Consider the following 22,877-nt stretch of genomic DNA (forward strand, 5'->3'; position numbering starts at 1 on the left):
TGCACCCGCATGGGAGACCAGGAGAAGCACCTGGCTCCTGGCTTCGGATCAACGCAGTGCACCGGCTGCAGCGGCCATTGCGGGGTGAACCAATGGAAAAGGAAGACCTCTCTCTCTGTCTCTCTCTCTCACTGTCCACTCTGCCTGTCCAAAAAAATATATATTTTTTTTTTTTTGCTAAGGAAATCTTCTTCTGAATTTTTTTTTACTAGTCACTGTTTGAAATATCTGTTCAGACAGACTGGGTGCTGAAAGGTTCTGAGCCAGTGTCCACCCAAGCCCATCCATTCAGCTTTGACAGGATAGCGCGAGACAATAAGAGCAGAGTATTGGAATTAACAAGAATTAGATTGAAATGTAATTTCCTTTTTGGGCAAACATAAAGCCACCGCAGCATTTTACTTGGAAGGTTCTGGAAGGGAGGGCATGTGGGAGCTTTGTGGGAGGGTATGGGTACCTGCACACACAGTGCCCCTTGGAGAGTTAGAAAGAGACGTGGTTTCACTTCCCCGTGAAGAGAGCCCTCTCTGTTCTACAACAGGAAATAGGTCTGAACTTGACAACTGGGGAGGACTGGCCAAAACTTCCGACAGACCTGTGGCTGATAGAAATTGCCTTCCCCGACCCCCAACACAGGGGCATTTGGTTTACTTACTCTTTTTTTTTTTTTTTCAGTTGTTTGTTGTTTTTTTTTTTTATCTTCTCATTGTAATTTAAAGCCAACCTTAAACTATTTATTTTCATTTTATTTGAAAAATGGAGAGAGAGAAAGAGAGAGCCATCTTCCATCTGCTGGTTCACTCCCCAAATGCCCACAACAGTCAGAGCTGGACCAGGCCAAAACCAGGGGCCAAGAACCCCATCCACGTCTCCCATGTAGGTGGCAGGGCCCCCAAAACTTGAGCCATCACCTGTTGCCTCCCAGGGTGCACATTAGCAGGGAGCTGAGTCTGAGGTGTGGAGCCCAGGAACTCCACTGTAGAAGGTGGGTACCCCAAACAGCATCCTAACCACTGCACCACAAGCTGACCAGGGGAAGGGAAGCAGCAGGGTAATCAATTAATGTTGCAGATCCTTCTTCGTGGGCCTCCAGGCACTACATTTGCGGTTGTCGCTATTTAACATGTGTTAAGTGCCTCCTGCACAGGGTCTCTGCGGGAAAGCTGCAGGCAAAAGGGCTGGCAGGGAGCCACTGCTTTAACCTCTCTGTGGCTCTTCCTGGGAGATCTCCCTCGCTCAGTGCAGAGGAAGTCAGGGCCTCGGGAACCCAGAGCCCCTCCCCACCCCAGCATTCCCACCGGCAGGTGCACAGAGAGGCCACGCAGTGGGGTCCGGTCAAGCTCAGCGGCTGCCACGCAGAAACTGCGGGCGGAGGACCAAGTGGGTGGGGGCCGTGGAAGGAAAGGATGCCGGGGAAGTGTGCATGGGGCCCATGGAGCAGTTGGCTATTCATAGAGAGGCCAGGCCGAGTAGGGCGGGCAGGGCCTGACAGCCGACCTGTAATTGGTCTCCCTCCTCTCTAATCCTCAGCTCTGTGCTCTCCCCAGTGTGTTTCTGTTGCCATGGCGGCTGGGCCGCGGGTAATGGCCGTGGAGCAGGGGAGATGAGGCCGTGGAAGGCTTTTTGCTGTCTTAGCACTGATTACAGGCGCTTCGCTTTGTGTGCTTTTGTCGTGGGTTTTAAACCTTCCCATCATCTGCGTGAGGGCTGCCTTCTGCTCGCTGCGAAGCCTGCGGGCAACCCAGATTATAAAGATAAATCTGTGCCCATAGCAGCGGGGCTGTGAGCTACTTGCTCACAAGGGGGTCATTACGCAGGGCACAAGGGAGAGGAAGGAGGAGGCAGCGAGGCACCAGGGCTCTTCACCCTCGGGAGGATGGACTGTGTGGGCGCTGTATTTATAGTCTGCTCCCTTAAGGAGAGAGCCTGTACTTTTTCGATTAGAAATACACATACAAGAGCTGTAAGGTCCTCTCCCTTCCCCCATTCTAATTTTCTGAGGCATCGGGCCCCTGCAGGAAGCTTTCTGCTTGGAGCCGGGGGCGGGGCACAGACATACCCAGAGTCCTCCAAGGCAAGCAATGATGGCATGAAGCTTGCCTCTGCCCGGTGCTCCTGGGTCGGTGGTGCCAGTCAAGCTGGCCAACCACAGGAAATTGCAAGGGGCTCTGGGCTGCGGGGAGCTCAGTGGAGGGGCCTGCAGGCGGTGGTCCCTCACTGGGCTTGTTGGGAGAGTCACTGTAATGATAATGTTGATGGTGATGTTGAGACCAAAACATCAGTATGAGTTAACTCCAGTAATCGACACGACGACCTGTTCAGTTATTCAGGAAATACAGGGGGTCTTTTAAAAGCTCATGAAAAATGCATCCTATGAAGAAAAAAAAACTATGCATGGATTTTAATTTTTAGCACCAAAATAAATTTGTCTTTCCGTCCTATTTTCCTGTGAACTTTCTGAAGTACCCTTGTATTTACGAGGTGTTTGCCAAAGTACTTTGCCACTGGGATTGGATCTAGGGTGCTGCCACCCTGGGTATAATAGACATGATCTGTGCCCTTTGGGGGTTCCGTTCTAGTGAGAGAGAGAGATAAAATAATGCAAGGGCCGGCGGCATGGTGAGGCAGATAAAGCCGCTGCTTGCAATGCCAGCACCCCTTATGGGTGCCGGCTTGAGACCCAGCGGCCCCACTTCCGGTCCAGCAATGCGCCTCGGAAAACAGCAAAAGATGGCCCGCGTCCTTGGACCCCTGCACCCACGTGAGAGACCCTGATGTCGTTCCTGGCTCCTGGCTTTGGTCTGGCCCAGCCCAGCCATTTGTAGAGTGAACCAGCGGGTGGAAGATCTCTTTCTCTCTCACTCTCTCTTTCTCCTTTTCTCCCAGTAGCTCTTTCAAATAAATGAATCTTTTTTTTTTTTTATGGAAAAGGAATAATGCAGACAGCCTGATTGATGGGTCATTGTGGCACCACTCTGACAGATGCAGGCGAGAGGCGGGGCTGGGAACCTTAGCTAGGGTGGGCTGGCTCTAGCAGGAGGCAGGGAGGGGCCTCCTGAGCAAAGAGTGGCTAAGCTCAGACCTGGAGGCTGGGAGGGAGCAGCCATTGCCCAGAGCAGGGGGAAGGAGAGCCCCAGGGGGAGCCCTGGACGGAGCAGCCCACATCCGACTCCAGGATGGCGGGATGGGGTGGTGGTGTTCAGGTGTGGCATCAGCAGGAGCTGAAGCAGCGTCATGCTGAACGGAGGCCCCGGAGCAAGGCCCCTTTGTTTAACTCTCGCCTGCTTTCCCTCACCGCTGCTTTGCGCTCTACGGGGCTGTCAGAAGCTCAGGGGGATGAGCTGTGAGCTGACCTGAGCGCCCTCAGACCACCAGCCCCGAGGGACGGGAAACACTGGCGGGCAGAGGTGCGGCCATGAAGTCCCGGCCGGACGCCCGTGTCCCGTATCAGAGTAGCTGCATCCAATGCCCGGCTCTGGCTCCCGACTCCAGCTTCCCGCTCATGCTGGCCCTGGGGAGCAGCAGCGATGGCTCAAGTTGCGGGGTAGCCATGGGCACTGGGGAGTGAAGAAGTGCATGGGAGCTGGCTGGCTGCCTCCCAAAGCAATCAACAGGTAGACAGATACAAATCAAATTTTAAATGCAATTTACTTGGAGATCTCATGTTCGGTGTTGAGTTATGGTTGAAATGAAAAGTCGTGACAGGTGAACAAAGCTAACAGGGCCTCTGTCTTGTTCCCTTCTAGGTGGACTGGGAGGTGAAAACATGAAAGTGTGAGTGCTACCCCTCTGCTTCCATGCCCAGCCCGCTGTGGACAAGACTCTGGGGAGCTGATCTTGTGGACACCTCGCGAGGGCCCTCCTGCCCCCGCGGCCTAAGGGCAGATGTGCCCCAGGTCCCAGGTCCTGTCCCTGGGGAAGCATGGAGCAGAGGAGAGGGGGCCCAGCTGCTTCATTTCGTTGTCCTGTTCCCAACAGTCTTTTCTGGCTGCTACCAACTCCCAGACCCCAGGTAGTTACGCCCCGACCCCGGCTGCCAGTCCAGGGCGCCGGCTCAGTTATTCGGATGGGAAAGGTGACCGCCAGGGAAGAGCCGTACTTCCAGAACCTCCGAGTGGAGAGAGAAAGGAGGGGACACGGAGGAATGGGTGGAGGGCAGGAAAAGGGGGGGGGGGGCTGGGAGAGAAGGGGAGGGGGAGATGGAGGGAGAGGTAGAGGTGGGGCGGGGGGAGAGAGAGAGAGAGAGAGACTACCCAGGAGCCAAGAGCTTTCTGGTTCAGTGACTCATCCTCCCCCCCACACCACTGCACCCCTCCCCCCATTTAGAATCATGGCTCGCTTCCTCCACCAGTGTGATGCCATGTGACAGCCACACCACCTGACATTTGGAGAAAGTGGTCCTTCCTCCCCTCACCGGGGCTTCTGTTTGCAAGTATGCTCTGAGCCCTGGCAAGCGCGCACGTGGATTTCTGAAGGGGACAGCCCCACTTCTCTGCGTAGGCAAAGCCTGGGAACCGGGCGACAGGAGCAGAGCAGCCCTTTGACTGTGGCTTGGACCTGGGCCACTGACCCCACCTCCCACCCCGCCCCATCCTGCCCCCATCCCCACCCCCCAGGAAGGAGAAGTGAAATTCAGCAAGCTCAAAGGCTAAATGTAGCAACGCCCACAGGAGCCCAGGTGCAAGCCTCACGGAGTTGACTTTGCTCTTGGGAGGCAGCGGTCCCCTGGGACCCCTTCCAGGCCCACTCACAGGGCCTATGGGGCCCCCCGTTTTGGGGTCACTGTCAGAGGTGGGTTTGTTTTAGTGTTTGCTTTGTATCCCATAGAGCTCAAGCACAAACACACACACACACACACAGGCTGCCCTGGAGTGTCAGGCTCTGAGCCAAGTGCGTCTTCCCCAGAGTCCACGGTCACTGCTGTCCCCACAGGAAACCCAACACCCTCCCCCGCCCAGTTCTTTCAGCGAGCCCTTTGCTGTCTCTCCCCAGCCCCATTTTTGAAGAGGACACACCCTCTGTGATGGAAATAGAAATGGAAGAGCTTGATAAGTGGATGATCAGCATGAATAGAAATGGTAGGTGGTGAGCTGTGGGTGTTTTTCTTTCCTCTGTTGTCATAGAAGGCTGCAACACTGTGTACTTAATGCCCCCGGCGGAGCGGAGCCTGTCCCCACATTAGATCTTGTGCGTGCAGATAGTAAACTAGGCTCAGACCACCCTTAGATCCTCACTGCAATCATGGCATCAGCTGACGCCCCTTGTTTGAATTTCTGTGCATGTTTATAAAACCTTATCAAATATAGTTTATGCAGATCTGTGCTGCCCAGTGTAACAGATACCAGCCCCATGTGACTATTGAAATTAATTAATATTGAGTTGTAGTAGCCACAGGTGGAGGACACAGTAGCCATGGCTGCAGTGGGGATAGTGGGAGTCTACATTTCCATCACTGGGACAGGCCTATGCCCCTTGCGATGCCCATATCCCGTGTCAGAGTGTCTGGGTTTGAGTCTTGGCTCTGCCTGTGATCCCAGCTTTCTAAGGCTCGCCCTGGGAAGTAGCAGGTGATGGCTCAAATTCTTGGGGTCTTGCTGCCCATGTGGGAGAACCAGATTGAGTTCCAGGTTCCTGGCTCTGAACTGGCTCATCCCTGGCCTTTGTAGACAGTTGGAAAGTGAACTAGCACATGGAAGCTGTCTGTCTGTCCCTCTGCCTTTCACATAAAATGAAAATAAATACGAATTTAAGATTAGTATATTTTCATCCTATAGAAAGTTCTACTGGACAGAGAAAGTTCTACTGGACAGGGATAACATAAGTTGGTATTAAAACGATTTCCAATTGGTATCTGGCAGTCATTGTAGATATATCAGCGATTTGTGTTTTCAATGACTACTTTTTTTTTCTTTTTTATTCCTTTAAAAGTCAATAAATTATTTTAATGCTCAGCTTAAATTGTTAAAATCTATTTATATAATATCACTTGCATTTAATTTTATTTTTTTAAAGATTTATTTATTTATTTGAGAGGCAGAGTTGAGAAAGAGGGAGAGAGGGGAGAGAGAGAGAGAGAGAGAGAGAGAGAGAGGCCTTCCATCCTCTGGTTCACTCCCCAAATGGCCATAAGAAGCCAGGATCCAGGAGCTTCATCCGGGTCTCCTAGTTGGGGGCCAAGCACTTAGGCCATCTTCCTAGGCCATTAGCAGGGAGCTGGATTGGAAGCGGAGCAGCCAAAGACAGAAACTGGAGCTCTGCTATGGGATGCTGGCATCAACGGCAGCGGCTTTCCCTGCTGTGCCACAGTGCCAGGCCTGCAATGGAGTTCTTAAATGCTAAAGTCTGTTACTAGAATTACTGTACCAGAGGCTTATCAGGATGAACTTTCCGAAAGATGAGAGTCACTCAACTAACACAATTTCCAACAGTTTTTCATATCTTGGGAAGAAGGAGGATGGGGTAGATCTCTGAGAAAGATCTTCAAGTAGTTTCCATTTATTGTTTTTAGCTATAACATGTAGGTAGTAGAATTTGGAAAATGCAAAAAAAAAAAAATAGTAGAAAGAAGAAAAGAATCCACCGCCCAAACACAATCTCTTCATCTATTTTGCTGTATTTCTCTTTGTGCTGAGATTCTCTGTATCAGAAGTCGGGATCCTGTCACTCTCACTAAACCTAGAAAGGGGGCAAAAGCCATGTGTAAGCACTGGGTGTTTAGCCTAGGGGTCAGTCTGCTCCACAGGGGGGCACCAGGGTTTGAGTCTCGGCTCTGGTGCCTGACTCCAGCTTCCTGCTAATCTAGACCATGGCTGCCAATGGTAATGGCTCAAGTAAATAGGTTCTTGCCACCTAACCCCATGGGGGACCTGGATGGAGTTCCCAGCCCAGCCCTAGCCCTGGGCATTTGGGGAGCCGAACCAGCTCTCCTTCTGTCTCTCAAATAAACAAATAAATAATGTGCAGACAGCCACTCCCACTTGACAGCTGAAGCAGTTACTTTGACACGCAGGTGATAGATCGGGTGGATTTCCTAGTTCCTTGAAAGTCGCTGGAGGTGTCGCAGACTGAGGTGTCTGCTGACTTTGGGAAGGTGGGCTGCTCCCGCCACCCGCCCCCCATTCCCCCTGCCCCTGCTCCCTTCCTGTTGTGTGGTCTGACTGCAGTCACTATCCGCACACATCAGGACCTCGGGTGGAGCCGTTTGGTTGCAGCATATATTCCGAAAGATGACGGATCTACCTTTTAGAGCAACGCCAAGGGCACGCTTTCCGGGGCAGGGCAGGAGCGCACCCCTGTGTTATGCTGCTTTTCCCGGCTCCAGGGCCTTGCCAGCATTCAGTGTGAAACCCTGGACCTCCCTCAGGGAGGCCGTTTTTTGCAGGGATCGGGGAAATGCGAGTCTCACCTGTGCCAGTTTTGCGGCTAGGAGAGAGAATTCCAATGACTAACAATGAGTTTGCTTTCCTTCTGTCCTAGCCGACCATGAATGTTTACCCACTCTGAAGGAAGAAAAGGAATCAAACCACAGCCCAAGGTATTTCTCCTTTCGACCATGGATCCCAGCACGTGTGCATTGGGCGGGGTATTGGAAACCAGAGTGGAGGCATCTCTCTTGCCTTCTCTGTGCGGTTCTGTGTGACAGTTCATAGGCTGTAAGTGTGTGTGGTGTGGAGAAAAGGAAGAGTGAAGTATGGAAAATTTGAAAAAGAAACAAAACCCCAGCTCATCGGGATTGGATTCTTATAGGAGAGAAATTAAATGCAAATTCGAAAATAAATGCTCCCTGCTACCACTAGGTGGCTCTGCTAGACAGAACATTTTAGCGCGCTGGGGCTTTTGTGAGGACAGAAGCTAGCATGTCTGGGTGTGCTTTCTCTAAGAGAAGGGCCTGGCCAGGATGTGAGACTGGGCAGCTCTGAGACCTTGCTGGGCATACTGGGACTGTGATCTTGGGGACACCAAGTTACTGAGGTCTCGTGTCCGTCATCTTTAGCTTCCAGAGTGAGTCCCACGCCATGGGGCAGTCCCCCGGGGCCAGAGTGTCACGTGGGAAGATGATTGCTACCTCATCGAGCAATCAGCAAAGGCAAACCCTTTCTGCATCACCCCCCTGTTCTGTTCCAAGAATTCACATCCTGTGTCTCTCTCCGCATCCGAGCACCGTGGTCCTCCCCAGGCAGACCCCAGCACTGAGGCCAGAGCTACCTCTTTCTGTAGACTTGAGTCAATGCCACTTCGCTGGGTGTGTGTGCCTTAAGATTCATCCCTTGTTCAGAAAATGTTGCATTCCACTTAAATGCGGTTCCCAACATTAACCAGCATGTGGAGCGAAGATGCCAGAGGCAATGTGACAGACGACACTGAAGGGGAGTGTTTTCCCCATCACTGTGTTTCCTGATGAGCCATTCACACTGTCCAAGGTAGGGCTCAGCTTCTTCTACCGCATCTTGTTACTGTGTCACTGATGGACACCCATCTCATGTGAAGGTCAGGGGTTTTTAAATACCTGCCCTTGCTCTCTCTTTACATTCATTGGCAACCTGGAAGAAACTTAACTTTACAGAGGGGCCAGTGTTGTGGTGCAGGAGCTTAAGCTGTTGCTTAGAACGCCTGTATCCCATACTGGAGTGCCTGGTTCAAGGCCTGATTGCTCCGTTTCCAATCTAGCTTCCTGCTGATGCGCACTGGAGGGCAGCAGGTGGTGAACCAATAGTTGGGTCCCTGCTACCTATGGGGGTGACCCAGGTGGAGTTCTTGGATGCTGGCTTCAGCCTGGCCCAGTCTTGGTTGTTGTGGGCATCTGGGGAGTGAACCAGCAGATGGATGGAAGATTCTTCCCCCTCCTCCCCAGCCTTTAAACTAGATGAAAGCTAATTAGTTAATATTTTTAAAAAACATTCTAGAAAAGTATGGTGGTAAAACATTAAACGTCAGATTTGGGGGACAATGAGAAGGTGGTCTTTGAAAGAAGTTGACAGTCATTTCTGTCTGTAAGGCAGAAAACCTAAACCTGTTTGGAGAGCTGTGTGATGCTAAACTACTGCTTCTACAGGGAGTACCTGTGGGCCTGCAGCTGTCTGAACTCACAGGCTGTCAGGCAGGACTTCACCCTGATCCCGCTCTGTGAAGCCACACCGGCCTCTGGAACCAAGAGGGCAAGCCCAGGTCTATGTGCCGCAGTCACCTTCTGACTTCTTCAGCAAGCATTATGCTATTGCAAGGCAAAACTAATTTAAACATTAAAAAAAAAAAGTGATTTAAGAGGCAGAGAGATGGAGAGAGTCAGACAAGGAGCCATCTCCCATCTGCTGCTTGACCCCAGAAATGCCCTCAATGGTCAGAGCCAAGAACTCAGTGCAGAATTTCCCAGGTGGGTGCCAGGAAACCGTCACCTGCTGCCTCCCTGGATTGGCGTCAGTAGGAAGCTGGCGTCGGGGGCCGGAGCCAGGAACTGGACTGAGGCACTCCGATACGGGGCGTAGACATCTTCACTGCTGGGCTACACGCCCACCCCCGAAGTTCACGAAAAACCACGAAAAGTGCAAATGAAGCTCTCAATAAATATTGGTTAGCATTATTGTAATTATTAATGAATTAAAACGGTTGAACAGAGGCTCACCGTCTTTGGGGCCAGGAAGGCCCAGGCTCAGGGATGAGGTAGGGTGAGGGGAGTACTTGTGCCACTGGTTTCCATGGTGATTTCTTTTTGGACCTACCAATCGTGTGAAATTGGCAATTTGCGTGGTCTCCTTTAAGACTCTGAGCTGTCCTTTGTGGCCGGCAGGTCCATTTGGGCCGGTGATGTCAGCCAGGTCTCCATCCATCTGCCATCTTTGAAGGGACATTCGAGTGCATAGTCCTTGCCTGTCATCATTTCATTTCTATTTGTTTCTCCTCATGGCTTCATTACATCGATAATCGGTAAAACATTTACTTTGAATTTCTCATCCAGGACAGAAATAGGTTTTTTTTTCCCTAAAAGCCCGTGGCTCATTAGAGAGACAGGTGGAAGGGTGGACCCTGGGTGTAGCAGCTAAGATGCTGCTTGGGACGCCTGCATCCCACATCAGAGCACCTGGGTCAAGTCCTGGCTCTGCTTCTGATTCCCACTTCCTGCTAATGCACACCCTGGGAGACAGCAGGTGGTGGCTCAAATACTTGGATCCTTACCACCAACCTGGGAGACCCAGATGGAGTTCCAAGCTCCTGGCTTCTGTCTGCCCCTGCCCTGGCTGTTGAAGCGTTTGGGGACTGAACCAATGGATGAGAGATCTGTCTGTCTTCTCTTTGTGTGTCTGCTTTTCAAAAAATACAAATGAAAAGAAATTTTAAAAAAAATTAGAAGAAGAGAGATGCAGGTGAAAAATGGGTTGGTCACTGGGAATCAGATCACCGTCCTAAGACCTGGCTTGCACACTGTTTAGACTGAGCCAAGTTCGCTTTAGCTCCGGGCTTCTGTTTCTTCTTCTTGAGAAATGGAAATAAGGACCCGAGCCCTTCTAGTGTCGCCAGAGCACGGGGAGAGCGCAGCCCCTGCAGCACTTCCCAAGCACCATGCAGATGAACCAGGCTGTGGCAGGAGCTCTGCGCCCTCTCCACACTGGCCGTGTTTGTGAAGGTGATGATTTCAGAGCAGAAAGTCCAGAGATCCGGCACAGCATCTGCCCTCACACAGGCGCAGCCCGCCCCCTCCGTCACTATCAGCAGCCCCCACCAGCGTGGTTCACTGGCTGCGATCAGTAAGCCTACACTGAGCACGTCATGTGGCCCCAAGCTCCCCTGGTGACATTTGCCTCTGAGTCACCCTTCCTCTGTGCTGTCAGCAATGACAGGTGCGCTGAACATCGCAGAAAATAAAGAGTCCTGAGGATAGGGCTTACAGGGAGACCCCTAAGGCATCTGGACTCCACCCACGTCCCGCTTCCCCTGTGCCTGCAACGCCATTCCTGAGTGGGGTGGGCGCTCAGTCATCTCTTACGTGTGCGGTGCTTCTGGGCAAAAGGCGCCATCCCAGTGCTTACCGTGCGCCACACTGCGTGCCACGCCCGCCGCCCCCTCCCCACCTGCCCTTCCCCCATCTTCCCCATTGGCCAGCGCTTGTCCCCTCCTCATTCTTGAGCTGTGGAATCTAAACTTTGCTCCAGGAATTTACGAAGGACAATACAAATGCCATGGGAAATTTACAGTATGATTCTCATGCTTTAAAAAAAATCAATAGGAAAAGACAACACAGGAGTTGTTGGGGAAGGGAGAGTTGTCTGTTCTTGTTTTCTGAACTTCATACCTGCTGTGTGTGGCATTGCACGAGGGGATGGGGTCCACCTGCACGGGAGGAGAAGTCTGAGGCCCACATGGGTGAGCGCTGCTGGCCCGTGGTGACAGCCCCTAGCCTGCTCCATCTGGGTGGCTTTATTGTAGTTACATTTCCCTATGGAAAATGCACTACCACCATGCACCTCACCCTCACGGGCCCTCCACAGAGCCATTGTATAGTGGCAAAAGGAGAAAGGTGGGGCCGGCACTGTGGCATAAAGGGCAAAGCTGCTGCATGCAGTGCCGGCATTCCATATGGGTGCCGGTTTGAGTCCCAGCTGCTCCACTTCCGATCCAGCTCTCTGCTATGGCCTGGGAAAGCAGTAAAAGATGGCCCAAGTCCTTGGACCCCTGCACCCACGTGGGAGACCAGGAAGCTGCTCCTAGCTCCTGGCTTTGGATCAACCCAGCTGTGGCCATTGTGGCCATCTGGGGAGTGAACCAGCGGATGGAAGACCTTTCTCTCTCTCTCTCTCTCTCTCTGTCTCTCTCTCCCTCTCTGCCTTTCAAATAAATAAATGAATCTTTAAAAGAGAGAGAGAGAGAGAGAAAGGGCCCAGCCAGACTCTCCCCCTTCCGGAGGCATTTATAGTTCTCAGAAAGCCTCCTGCATACTTGGAGAGAGAACCAGAGACACTGGAAAAATTCCAATAACAAAGTTCTTTCTCTTTGTCCCTGTTGACCAGTGAGCTGACTTTATGTTGAAGAACCACACTAGGAAGGAGTAGGGAAAGAGCTCGAGTGTATCCCAGTGGACTTCCAAGGTTGACAGCACAGTGGTGACAGTAATAAGATACTCACATGGCATTCTCGATATCCCAGGTGCCTGGGAACCCTTACCTAAGAAATGAAATAAGGGGACAGGTTGTGGTGCAGCCAGTTAAGCTGCCACTTAGGGTGCTCGCATCCCACATCAGAGTGCTGGTTTGCGTCCTGGCTATTCCATTTGCCATCCAGCTCCCTGTGAGTGCACACCTGGGAGGGAAGAGGTGATGGCTCAAGTGCTGGGGCTCCTGTCACTCATGCAGGAGACCCGGATGGAGTTCCAGGCTCCTGGCTTCAACCTGGCCCAACCGTGGCCTACTGAAATCATTTGAGGAGGGACCCAGCAGGTGGAAGACCCTCTCTCTCTCTCTCTCTCTCTCTCACTTTCCATCAATCTGCCTTTCAAATAAATAAATAAGTCTTAAAGCAACAACAAAAAGAAAAAGAAATTAAGTCTGAGGGGGTAACTGTGTATCTATTCTTACAGTAATTCTGATGGTTAGTTCTATGTTTCTGAGCTCAATGACATTATGAAAATGGGCCACTTTAATATTTCTCAGGAATATTAAATGTGTCCATTTAATAGGGAATTTTGGGAATTTCTTCCTGCATCTTCTCTTCCTTTTGTTTTTCTTCTGAGAAAGTACAATTGTCAATGGCATTTTTCAGAAGCTATAGATTGAGCACCTCACATGTCTAAGTGCCGTCTGCACGGTGTCACGAAGCTACTTAAGAACTACTAATGCCTCTAGGTCTGGGGTTCGGAGGGGCTAAGTGATGATCAGGTTTGCAGAGCGGGTTTCTGAGAAAGCACCATCTAGAAAAGAGTTTCTTTTTTTAAAAATTAATTTATTTATTTGGAAGGCAGAGTTACAGAGAGGCAGAGACAGAGACAGAGAGAGAGAGAGAGAGAGAGAGAGAAAGTCTTCTATCTGCTGGTTCACTCCCCAGATGGCTGCAACGGCCGGAGCTGAGCTGATCTGAAGCCAGGAGCCAGGAGCTTCTTCCAGGTCTCCCACATGGGTGCAGGAACCCAAGGACTTTCTACTGCTTTCCCAGGCCATTAGCAGAGAGCTGGATCTGAAGTGGAGTAGCCGGGTCTTGAACCAGTGCCTGTATGGGATGCCAGCACTGCAGGCAGCAGCTTTACCCGCTATGCCACATAGAAAAGAGTTTCTTTTAGTACTGCAGTTTCTTTTCTTTCCTTTTTTTTTTTTTTTTTTTTGACAGGCAGAGTGGACAGTGAGACAGAGAGACAGAGAGAAAGGTCTTCCTTTTGCCGTTGGTTCACTCTCCAATGGCTGCCGCGGCCAGTGCGCTGCGGCCGGCGTACTGCGCTGATCCGAAGGCAGGAGCCAGGTGCTTCTCCTGGTCTCCCATGCGGGTGCAGGGCCCAAGCACTTGGGCCATCCTCCACTGCACTCCCGGGCCACAGCAGAGAGCTGGCCTGGAAGAGGGGCAACTGGGACAGAATCCGGCACCCTGACCAGTACTAGAACCTGGTGTGCCGGCGCCGCAAGGCGGAAGATTAGCCTAATGAGCCGAGGCACCGGCCATTAATACTGCAGTTTCATTGTCTTTCATTAGTTAGTTAACATAAGAGAGACATTTTAATATAAATGAAAGACATACAGCCGCAGGAAGGGCAGCCGGCACCAGCTGACGTGTGGAGGAACCTGGCGCGTGCTGTGTCCCTTGTCAGAGCACTCAGAGCCGAGACCCAACTATCAGTCCTCAGACAACAGTGATTTTCTTGGTGGGCTTTTTTGGAGGGGTCTGTCAAGCCCGTCTCCACGACTACTTGCAGTCAATCCTCATGAGTCTCTTTGCTCTCTTCCTTTGTAGTCCCTTAGTATATGTATGTGCTGCCGAAGCGAGCACCCTTTCTAGCCTCTTAAAAGTCACTTCCAATGTACTTCAAATCAGCCATCTTCCACTGCTTTCCCAGGCCACAGCAGAGAGCTGGATTGGGAGTGGAGCAGCCAGGACTCGAACCGGCACCCATATGGGATGCTGGCACTGTAGGCTGCAGCTTTACCTGCTACACCACAGCGCCGACCCCAGCCATCCCTTTCATAAGCTCTAAAGATCAAACTGAACATCCTGGACAGTCTCCAGAATAGAGCCAGTTTCGCATCTTGAAGAGAACAGAGAAACAAGGAAACACGTCAGGCTTCCCAGATCACTTACTGTCAATAACTTAATACCAAATGAAAACTTGGCAAGCAGTTCTAACTGTCAGATAACAACTTATGAAAACATTTCCCAAAAGGGCCAACGCCTTCTCCCCCTTAGCCTCAAGTAACATTGCTAAAATGCAGGTGTGCGCATGGTTTGTGTGTGCGTAGTTGTGACTGTGTGTGGATGTGCACGTGGTAAGGAAAGATGTACAAAACCTAAAAACCCAGCGTGTTGTTTGAACAGTGGCCTGGATGACATCTGTGCCATGAGCGTGATCTGTGTGTCTTGAATTAGTCCTAGGCTGGGCTGTCTCATTTGCTCAACGCGTGGCCTCTGCATTCCTGTCCCCCCAACCCCCAAGGCCAGCCCTGTTGCGGGAGGAAGGGACCTCCGACCTCCCTCGTGTGGATAGTAAGAAAGGCAGCCTAATTGTTCCATTCTAATTGTTCCATGAGTTTGTTCTGAGCTGAACCTCTGCACTCACCCAAAACCGAGTTAAGAGAGCGTCCTCACAGGAGCAAGGCTCTGGGCAGATTTATTGTCATCCCCTGGAGAGAAGGCGTAGTGGCTGAGGTCATACGAGACAGACAGGAGGAGTGGCTGGTCATGCCACGACAGAAGTTGGGGTCGCCTCTGTCCTCACTAAGCGCACAGCTCACCAATTAGATGCCTCCTTAAAGATAGTAGCAGGGTGATGCTTGTTTCATCAATTCCACTCGTTTTCAGTTTGTCAGCCTGTTAGCATGCAGGCCTTGGGGAAAGGTGTTCCACGTGCTTAACATAGCTGTAGAACATTCCTGGGGAAATTACTGATTCCTGTCGGTGGCTCAGAGAGAAGTGGTGAAAACCGCGGGCGTTAACGCGGAGGCCAGCCACCACGAAGCTTGACAGCGGAACCACTTCTTGTTCGCTCGCTGCAGTTCTGTGGCCGTTTGCCAAGGTATTTTTAACAGGGAATTCCAGGATTTGCCAAAGTTAAAGCTTCTGGGCTTATCTGATCATTTCGCAGAGATGATCAACAGCTTCGAAAACAGCAGGGGACACAGGGGACAGGGAAGTCTGCAGGCTGACCAGGCCACCAGGGAAAGTTGGACTCCCCCACGGGGGTCTGCTGTCTCTCCTACGGCGAGGAAACCGAGGCTTGAATGAATGGCTAGCTTTCCTAACACCCCACAGCCAGGAAGTGCCTGAGCTCTGATTCAGAATCTGGCCGTCTGACCCCTGCTCTTATCTATTATGCTAAAAAGGCTGCTTGTCAGCACGTACCAACACGAATCTATCATTAAAAGCAGTGCAGAATGGGAGCTAAGCTGAGATCAGCTTAACCCTACAAATGCACAGGACCCTATCAGATGAAAATGTTCAGATTCTTATTGAGGGACATAAACATTTGAACAAAGGGAGAGGCATGGTGTGCTCCTGCAGGAAAGACTCCCCAGTGTAAAAGTCATCATTTTCTTTTTCGGTTTGTTGTTTTTTTTGTTTGTTTGGTTTTTTTTTTAGATTTATTTATTTACTTGAAAGAGTTACATGGAGAGAAAGAGGTCTTCCATCGGCTGGTTCACTCCCCATTTGGCCACAATGGCCAGAGCTGTGCTGATCTGAAGCCAGGAGCCAGGAGTTTCTTGTGGGTCTCCCGCGTGGGTGCAGGGGTCCAAGGACTTGGGCCATCTTCCACTGCTTTCCCAGCCATAACAAAGAGCTGGATGGGAAGTGGAGCAGCCAGGACTTGAACTGGTGCCCATATGGGATGCCATATTCAATTACATAAAAAACTCAGCACTTGTGTACTTCAGAAAGCATAATGAATAATAGTAGAGGGAAAATGACACACCAGTGGGAAGCTTTTTTCACTCCGTATGATGAACAAAGAATGATTATTCATAGTATCCAAGACAAAGATCATGGCCTCATTTTAAATATGAGCAGCCATGGTCAGGATGCAATTCAGCAAGAGAAGACATTGACACTATCAACTAAACCTTCAAAATATTTATTCTTCTTAGTACTCAAAAAGGAAATAAAATGGGCCAGCAGTGTGGCATAGCAGGTCAAGCTGCCGCCTGCAACACCTGCACTCAATATGGCCACGGGTTCGTGTCCCAGCCGCTCCGATCCAGCTCCCTGCTAATGGCCTGGGTAAAGCAGCAGAGGATGGCCCCAGTGCCTGGGCCCCTGCCACCCACATGGCAGACCCGGATGAAGCTCCTGGCCTGGCCCTGGTGGCTGTGGCCATCCAGGGGGTGAACCGGCAGGTAAAAGATCTCTCTCTGTTTCTGCCTCTCTCTGTAACTGTGCCTTTCAAATAAAATGAAGAAATCTAAAAAAAAAAAAAGTAAATAAGAAAAGCAAAAGCCCAGGAAGGGGCAGGCCTTTGGCTCAGTGCTGCAGACCTGTCGGGATGCCTGCACTCCATACTGGAGAACCTGCTTTGAGTCCTGGCTGCTCCACTTCCTATGCAGTTTCCTCTGATGTGCATGCTGGGAAGGCAGCAGAAGACGCCCCAAGGACTTGGCATGGGTGCAGGGGCCCAGGCACTTGCATCATCTCCCGCTGCTTTTCCAGGAGCATTAGCAGCAAGCGGGATCAGGAAAGGAGCAGCTGGGGCTTGGACTGGCAGTCACGAGGCTGCCAGCATCGCAGGCAGTGGGTTAACCTCCTGTGCCACAACACCAGGCCCCAAGTTTTTTTAATCTAATGAGACAATGGGGTGCTATGTAGCAACTAATACATATTGTACACTTATTTTTTAAAAATTTATTTATTTGAAAGAGTTACACACAGAGAGGAGAGGCAGAGAGAGAGAGAGAGAGAGAGAGAGAGAGAGAGAGGTCTTCCATCCGCTGGTTCACTCCCCAATTGGCTGCCATGAATGGAGCTGCACTGATCCGAAGCCAGGAGTCAGGAGCTTCTTCCGGGTCTCCCACGTGGGTGCTGGGGCCCAAGCACTTGGGCCATCTTCCACTGCTTTCCCAGGCCATAGCAGAGAGCTGAATCGGAAGTGGAGCAGCCAGGACTCAAACCGGTGCCCGTATGAGATGCCGGCACAGTGGGCGGCTCTACCCGCTACACCACAACGCCAGCCCCAATATTGCACGTTTATTCGGAGACAGAGATACTGACATGTGGATGACCCCCAGAGCAGCAGATTACAGGACCATCTGCCTTTAGGGAAATTAAATCCCAGAGCGTTAGCTGCAGTGAGATTCCCGGAAGTTTTGCCCTGCCTGTTTGGATTTTCTAGTTTTTCAGCGATGACTATGGGCTGGTGTTATAATCGTTCGTCTTAAAAATCACTCTGGTTACAACAGCCGGACACTCATCTGTGCGGAGGAGAGAAGGGAGCTCTGCCCACTGCTGTGCAGCTTCACGGGCCTCTGCAGAAGCGGCTGGGGTTTCAAGGGAAGGCCGCAGAAGGGGGACGCGCAGCAGACCTGTGGCCTGCGCGCTGCACTCCTAGGTCTTAGAATGCCCAGCTGTTTAGGGCACTGTTCCCGACGAAGGCCATCTCCTGGCCCCGTGGCCGAGTCGGCCAGGGCTACGGAAGGGAAGGGAATGGTGACCGTCCACTCTGCAGGTACAAACATTGCTTAATTTCCACTTCAAAAAGAACTTTTATTTTCTTATTTTATTTATTTTGAAAGAGAGAGAGAGAGCGCACGCTCCCATCTGCTGGTTCACTCCTCACATGCCCAAGGCAGGTGGAGCCCAGCTAGGCTGAAGCCAGGAGCCAGAAATTCCACCCAGGTCTCCCACAAGAGTAGCAGGGGCCCAAGTACTTGACCATCACACTGACTCGCAAGCAAGGTGCACATTAGCGGGAAGCTGGATTTGGGAACGCAGCTGGGACTCGAACCCAGACCCTCTCATAGGGTTGCAGGCATCCCAAGCTGCATCTTAAGCATTGCCTCAGACACCTGCCCCCGGTTTCCGTTTGCTCTAGGGATTGGCTTTCCCTCCCTTCCCCGTCTCAAGTCAGGTTCTTCCCTCCCCTTCCTTTCCTATTGTTCACCCCTCCTGATCTGAGCTTCTTCCCACAGACCCACGGCTACACTCATCTCCATTCCCCTTGTGTGAACACATCTGTCTGCAGATCAGTCCATCTGTCTGTCTCCACGTCTGTCTGTCTGGGTTGCTTCAAAGTCCTCTGTACCGGTGCACAGCCCTTCACCGACTGGGAAGGCATGGAGGGGGCTGGAAGGAACACTTACGCGCTGCATGGTGCCCCCACGCACGAGTGGAGGGCGCCCCACCTCTGTGGCTGATCACTGTGCAAGCCCCAGCCTGGGCCAAGAGGCCACTTCAGAGAGAGACATGCTGGAGTTTGCATCAGGGGGGCACAGAAGTCAGAAGTGGGAGGAAGGCAAGTGCAGCCTGCTTTCCAGGAGACAGGAAAAAAGGGCGGAGCTATGGGCCCACGGCCGGGGTGGGGGTGGGGGCGGGAACCTGCGCAGCCAGATATTTCGCTAAGATAGCCAAGTTAGAAACAAAAGCACGAATTAGCCAACAGCCCGGTCATGTGCAAACACCATCATGTGCAAACACCATGTCCGTAATTTATGTCTGCTCACACCCCAAGACACCTGAGGATTGAATTCTAAATGACACTAGGAAGGCACCCCCAGGTCCTATGTGGGTATGAAGAAAACAGGGGATTTAAAACCTGCCAGCACCACACACTCTTGGGGGAAAATAACACAAGGGAAAACAATGCAAAGGCTGCTTGGCGTCTATTCAGAGAGAGTGGGATTAGATTTAATTAAAGGGGGAGCTCTCCACTCCACCTGCTTCTCGCCACATCAGCACTGGGGGTGGAGGGGGAGATGAGCCTCAGTGCGCCGGGTCGGGGGGTTACACCTGGGCTCCCATGGATTTCCTCCTTGGGGATCAAATGCAAAACTCTAACTGACCTTTGGGTCAGAAGTTGCAGGTGGGGGCCTGCTGATTCTCTCCTGAGTCACCTTGACCGTGGAGCGACCACCTCCCCCCCTCCCGGTGGGTTCTTGGAAGTAGGCTGTTGTTCTGTTTCTTCTACAGCGACAGTGAACCCTGAAACGGAAGGGGGCTCCGTTTTCCGAGAGAAGCAGCCCTGAGGGAACCCGCCAGGCCTGCCGATGGAGGATGAGGAGGCTACGGATCGAATTAATTGCAAATCGGCGTAGACACGACGAGAGCCTTTCGCTGTGTTCTTCCGACACCCACTCTTCCCAGGGATGGCCTGGCCTGTACTTGGGAGAACGTGCTGCTGAAGAGCTCCGGGAAAAGACCTGGCTGCCGTCCACTGCTGCCTCCGAGGCTGGAGGAGCCGCGTGATGCGCTCACTTGTGGTCAACGGGCGTTCCCTGCCCAGAGCCAACTCCTAGCTGACTGTGCTTGCCCTGGCCACACTCCCCACGTCCTCAGTGCCTGTCTGCTCCATCCCTTCGGGTTTAGATCAGGAGGCTGGGTTCATCTATGGTTTCCTTCTGGCTCACCTTCCTACCTGCCTTGCTCTGGGTCATTTCTTCCGATGATCAGCTTCTCTGGCAGATCAACGACACGGAGCAGGGACTTTTCTCTAGAGAGTTCTATCATGGGAAAGATGGCAAGCAAAGCAAGCGTTTCAATGTGCACACCATCCCTGGGGTGGGTCAGCTCGTCCCTATCTGCCATGAAGATACAGGAGAGCAGTCCCAGTGGTGAGGAAGTGTGCCAAGGTGACTTAGAGACCCTGACTGTGCCGGGTCCTGCTACCCTTCCAACTTCTCGGAGGCATTAGATGTCTTCAGTGAAAGAACAAGCGTTTTCCTTCTCAGCTAGGATCACCTCCATTGTATTGCTTCCCCAAAGCTCATTCTGGTTTCGCCACCCTTTCCTTGCATATGATAGGTAGAAAGGGAATATGTGCAGGTGTGTGTGTGGGTGGAGGAGGGGGGTCATCTGTTATACATAGGGAGTATGTGCAGGTGTGTGTGTGGATGGAAGAGGGGGTCATCTGTTATACATAGGGAGTATGTGCAGGTGTGTGTGTGGATGGAGGGGGGTCACCTGTTACACATAGGGAGTATGTGCAGGTGTGTGTGTGGGTGGAAGAGGGGGTCATCTGTTATACATAGGGAGTATGTGCAGGTGTGTGTGTGGATGGAGGGGGGTCACCTGTTACACATAGGGAGTATGTGCAGGTGTGTGTGTGGGTGGAGGAGGGGGGTCATCTGTTATACATAGGGAGTATGTGCAGGTGTGTGTGTGGGTGGAGGAGGGGGGTCATCTGTTATACATAGGGAGTATGTGCAGGTGTGTGTGTGGATGGAAGAGGGGGTCATCTGTTATACATAGGGAGTATGTGCAGGTGTGTGTGTGGATGGAGGGGGGTCACCTGTTACACATAGGGAGTATGTGCAGGTGTGTGTGTGGATGGAAGAGGGGGTCATCTGTTATACATAGGGAGTATGTGCAGGTGTGTGTGTGGGTGGAGGGGGGTCACCTGTTACACATAGGGAGTATGTGCAGGTGTGTGTGTGGGTGGAGGGGGGTCACCTGTTACACATAGGGAGTATGTGCAGGTGTGTGTGTGGATGGAAGAGGGGGTCATCTGTTATACATAGGGAGTATGTGCAGGTGTGTGTGTGGGTGGAGGGGGGTCACCTGTTACACATAGGGAGTATGTGCAGGTGTGTGTGTGGGTGGAGGGGGGTCACCTGTTACACATAGGGAGTATGTGCAAGTGTGTGTGTGTGGGTGGAAGAGGGGGTCATCTGTTATACATAGGGAGTATGTGCAGGTGTGTGTGTGGGTGGAAGAGGGGGTCATCTGTTATACATAGGGAGTATGTGCAGGTGTGTGTGTGTGGGTGGAAGAGGGGGTCATCTGTTATACATAGGGAGTATGTGCAGGTGTGTGTGTGGGTGGAAGAGGGGGTCATCTGTTATACATAGGGAGTATGTGCAGGTGTGTGTGTGGGTGGAAGAGGGGGTCATCTGTTATACATAGGGAGTATGTGCAGGTGTGTGTGTGTGGGTGGAAGAGGGGGTCATCTGTTATACATAGGGAGTATGTGCAGGTGTGTGTGTGGGCGGGGAGGGGGTCATCTGTTACACATCTATGTCTCACCTGGCTTTAAGGTTATTTGTAACAAACAGAAGAGAACAAGAAACACCTGCCGGCAGCAGGGATCACGCATCACAAGGGACTGGGAGCAGTCTCACGTCCTCAACACAGCAACTCCAAGAGCCCGGGGCCTGCCCATCAGAGACAGCATCCTTTACAATATCTATTGACCCCCCTGGTGCTAAAAGCAATGAGTGACCACTCCCACTCATGGAAAACCAGTCTCCATTTAATCCCCATCCTAATTCTGGCTTTTCAAGGGATCTAGCAGATTGGGAGTCCTCTGTTCTCTCAGGACACTAGAGGATTTTATTCCAGGAAAGACACAGAGAATGAAAAACCTGGTTTGTGTTTCTACCCACATGACAGCTGAGGGGAGATGAGGTGAACTAGACATTTGCTGCTACACTTTGGGTGTTACATTTGAAAGGCTGCCTTAATGCAAAAGGAAAACTACCCCTCTCCTGCCTTTAACAAACATTTGCCTTCTAAATTCTGCCCGTTAATTTTAAAAGCAGAGTTGCAGATTGGAGATGAAAGATACAACTGTCTTGGTGAGCTTAACCACTGCTCTCGCGCTCTCCTGGGACTGCCCGGAACTTTGGCAAAGACGGTTTCGTGTGCTTGGCTTCAGCAGATTCACCTTCATCTTCTCTGGAGCACATCCTGATAAAACTCTGCATTTGCATTGCACTTCTGCATACCCACAACACACTTACGGCTCTACAGATATTTATGCCAAAATTGCCGTTTTCTGAACAATCATAATTTTTCTATTTTTTCTGCTTATGGCTATTGGATTTAGTTTGTTACTCATCATTATTTGCTTCCCAGGAGAGTTTCAGTTTGCTTCTTTCTCTCTCCAGACAGCTAAGATCTTTGCCAAAGGCTCAAACCTTTACACTCGACCTATCCCTATCAAATGGTGAACTTGAAAAGCTCAGAGAAGTGTAAGGGGCCCTGGAATCTCACTTTGAGACAGCCATGTTTTATGATATGATAAAAATATTCTCATTTGGTATTTTAAATAACATCAAATTCCAGGAGAAGCAAACATGTCTTGAGTTTATAACTGCCCAGTGTACAGGGTACTTTTTAAAAAGATAGTTTATCTTGGCAAGATGTAAGAAGTTAGTATGAATCAAAACAGGTAAGCATCAACTCCAGCAGCCTGGATCTTTGTATTACTATTCAGCCAATAGGCATCAAATATTTATGACAATTCCAAGAACTGCTTTTAAACCTAGATTTCATTTTGTGCTTTAGATTATCATTCGTAAAAATAAATTGCTAATTTATCTTGATTGTATTAGCCATTCAAAGCAAAAATCTGACCTTGGCGATGTTAAGGTTGTATAAGCTTTGTTGCATTTTTGTATATTTTGAACATCCTAAATTAACAGTGTCTCATTCCTAGTCCCACTCCTCAGGAAACTTTTCTCAATAAATACATAAAAAGACCCACCTGGAAATTTTTCACCCACTCTGTCATCCCTCTCTTTGGTAAAAGCCTTGTTATGCAAACGTGAGCA

The 22,877-nt window shown here is 51.0% G+C and overlaps 1 protein-coding gene across 2 annotated transcripts in view; it reads left to right on the plus strand.

The window, feature by feature from the left end:
• TMEM154 (transmembrane protein 154) overlaps nt 1–22,807 on the plus strand; it is a 44,345-nt gene extending 21,538 nt beyond the window's left edge. Inside the window, exons 4-9 of one of the 2 annotated variants that reach the window (XM_062199487.1) lie at nt 3,747–3,774; nt 4,993–5,078; nt 7,477–7,534; nt 19,297–20,422; nt 20,533–20,695; nt 20,802–22,807. In XM_062199487.1, coding sequence (XP_062055471.1) covers nt 3,747–3,774; nt 4,993–5,078; nt 7,477–7,534; nt 19,297–19,312 — 188 coding nt within the window. In that variant the 3' untranslated portion in view covers nt 19,313–20,422; nt 20,533–20,695; nt 20,802–22,807. Of the gene's footprint in view, nt 1–3,746; nt 3,775–4,992; nt 5,079–7,476; nt 7,535–19,296; nt 20,423–20,532 lie in introns of both variants that reach the window. The other variant, XM_062199486.1, reaches the window with a different exon arrangement.
• The last annotated feature ends 70 nt before the right edge of the window (nt 22,808–22,877 follow it).

This window comes from Lepus europaeus, chromosome 8 (assembly GCF_033115175.1).
Source record: "Lepus europaeus isolate LE1 chromosome 8, mLepTim1.pri, whole genome shotgun sequence".
Lineage (NCBI taxonomy): Eukaryota > Metazoa > Chordata > Mammalia > Lagomorpha > Leporidae > Lepus > Lepus europaeus.